Genomic DNA, 1,975 nt, shown 5'->3' on the forward strand with positions numbered 1-1,975 from the left:
GAAATTCACATTCGGTGCAAGGACATAATAGATCGTGCTATACCTGAAGACTTGTTTCTAAACTGGTACGTCATAACACGAACACGTGGTCCTTGATTTCCCCCTTTAAGTATTTCAGGCGGAAGAAGGGGAAGTATTAAAAGGTAGAACAAAACCCGATCAAATCAGTTGAAGTGTATCTTTTGGTGTTGTATCTTTAGTACTTGTGGATTGATGATTTAACTATTGTGTTAACATGTTGAAAAGAGTAAGTCCATTATATAAAACTTATCTAACTTTAAGTAAGATTAACTTCATGTTAGAATTTATTTAAGAACTGAAATGTATTTTATATTATCTAAATTCTAAATCATAAAAATTTTATTACATATATTGTTTTGTGAATATTATATAATAATTTTTTAAATTAATTCTTTAATTATGTAAGGAATTTATTTTTATGAAGAATTTCTAAATTTTGGTTTTTTAAAAAATTCAGGCCTGAAATTATGGTTTATTTTCATGTTTTTTTTTATGTTAAAAGACGTCTTCATTATTACTAAAATTCCTTATTAATTTCACGAAATAATTCCTTCATTCTTTTTAAAAAATTGAATTAAGAATTTATTTATTATTATTACTCGAGGCAATTTATTATTTATTCTCAGAACATTTTTATTTATTTCGAATTAAGAAATACATCTTTTTATTTATTCATATTTAATTCGGTAGTACTGTACCTACAAAGACCTGTTACGTAGGTGACATATAAGGAGTACTTAATGAAAAATATATCTATGAAAACATAGACTTTACTGTTTAAAAAATTATATATATAAAGTATAGTTAACTCGTTTTATTCAAAATTAAAATTAGGTCAGTAAATACGTGTTTTCTATTTTATATTTTTAAATATTAAAAAACATTAATTTTGTTATTTAGGTAAAACTATAAATAACTTTATTAAAGGTAACAGATAAAATAGTAAATTGGAATAGTGTAAAAGATCATTAAACTGATTTTAAGGCTTTTATATACTGAATATATATTTTTCTCCATATAAAGTATATTTTCACAGCTTCAGAAGAAACTTAAAAAACATAAAAATCTATTCATAATCATTCTTTCACACCTCCGAATCCAATAAAATAGCACTTCAGGAGGCCTTTACATCGACAAGTTACACTCTGGATTAGATTTAGGTGGATGTAAAGGGGCAGTTGCACTCACGTTCTGGGATTTTTCTCGAGTAAAGCGGGAAAAACCACCAGAAATAAAACGTTTTTTACCTCAGGTAGTAAAAAATTTTGTTTCCTTTCTTCACCTTTTCTAATGATTTCTAGATACGCTGTTGATCTTACACGAAACATATTTTATGAAAATAGATTAGTATTTTTATAATAAATTATTCTAGTTATATTTATAACAAAATATTATTCATTGTTCCTTTTATATTTCTTAAATTGTTTTTATTTCATAATTGTTCTCTCTTTATTGTTTAGTGCTCTACTATAAATGACACAGATTTAAAACGAAACTCAAGGCAACGTCTTTTATCTTATTTTCACTTCTTTGATATCAGATAGACCTTGATCAAATTTTAACTTCCGTTGTATCAAAACAACTAAAAATTTTAAAAAATATATCTCATAATGAATGATTTTCTTTTTTACCATTAAAAACTTTCATTTACATATTATAATTTTTGATAATTCGTATAAAGGAAAAGTTCAGAAAATTTTAAATTATTAAAGGTATATGTATTTCTGGATCCCTAATTAATGAATTTTATTGTTTAAATTTGTAAATATTATCAGTGTTTTTAATCTGAAATTTAAAATATATCTGCTGTCAATGCAAATATTCCTGTAATTGTATTATATTTTCAACAATTCTTAAATATTTATCGAATATTTCTAGAATAAAATTGTTTTTAAAAAGGTAAAGATAAATTATAACTATTAAAATATTATTATTTTTTTTATTTATTAATATT

General features: G+C 23.5%; 1 protein-coding gene across 1 annotated transcript in view; it reads left to right on the forward strand.

Annotated features, from left to right (window-relative positions):
• The first annotated feature begins 235 nt into the window (after nucleotides 1-235).
• The window catches only part of LOC111620773 (alpha-protein kinase 1-like), an 8,014-nt gene continuing 6,274 nt past the window's right edge, over nucleotides 236-1,975 (forward strand). Inside the window, exon 1 of the mRNA XM_023362773.1 lies at nucleotides 236-247. Coding sequence (XP_023218541.1) covers nucleotides 236-247 — 12 coding nt within the window. The remainder of the gene's footprint in view (nucleotides 248-1,975) is intronic.

This window comes from Centruroides sculpturatus, unplaced genomic scaffold (assembly GCF_000671375.1).
Source record: "Centruroides sculpturatus isolate CEXI.00-Female unplaced genomic scaffold, Cexi_2.0 scaffold204, whole genome shotgun sequence".
Lineage (NCBI taxonomy): Eukaryota > Metazoa > Arthropoda > Arachnida > Scorpiones > Buthidae > Centruroides > Centruroides sculpturatus.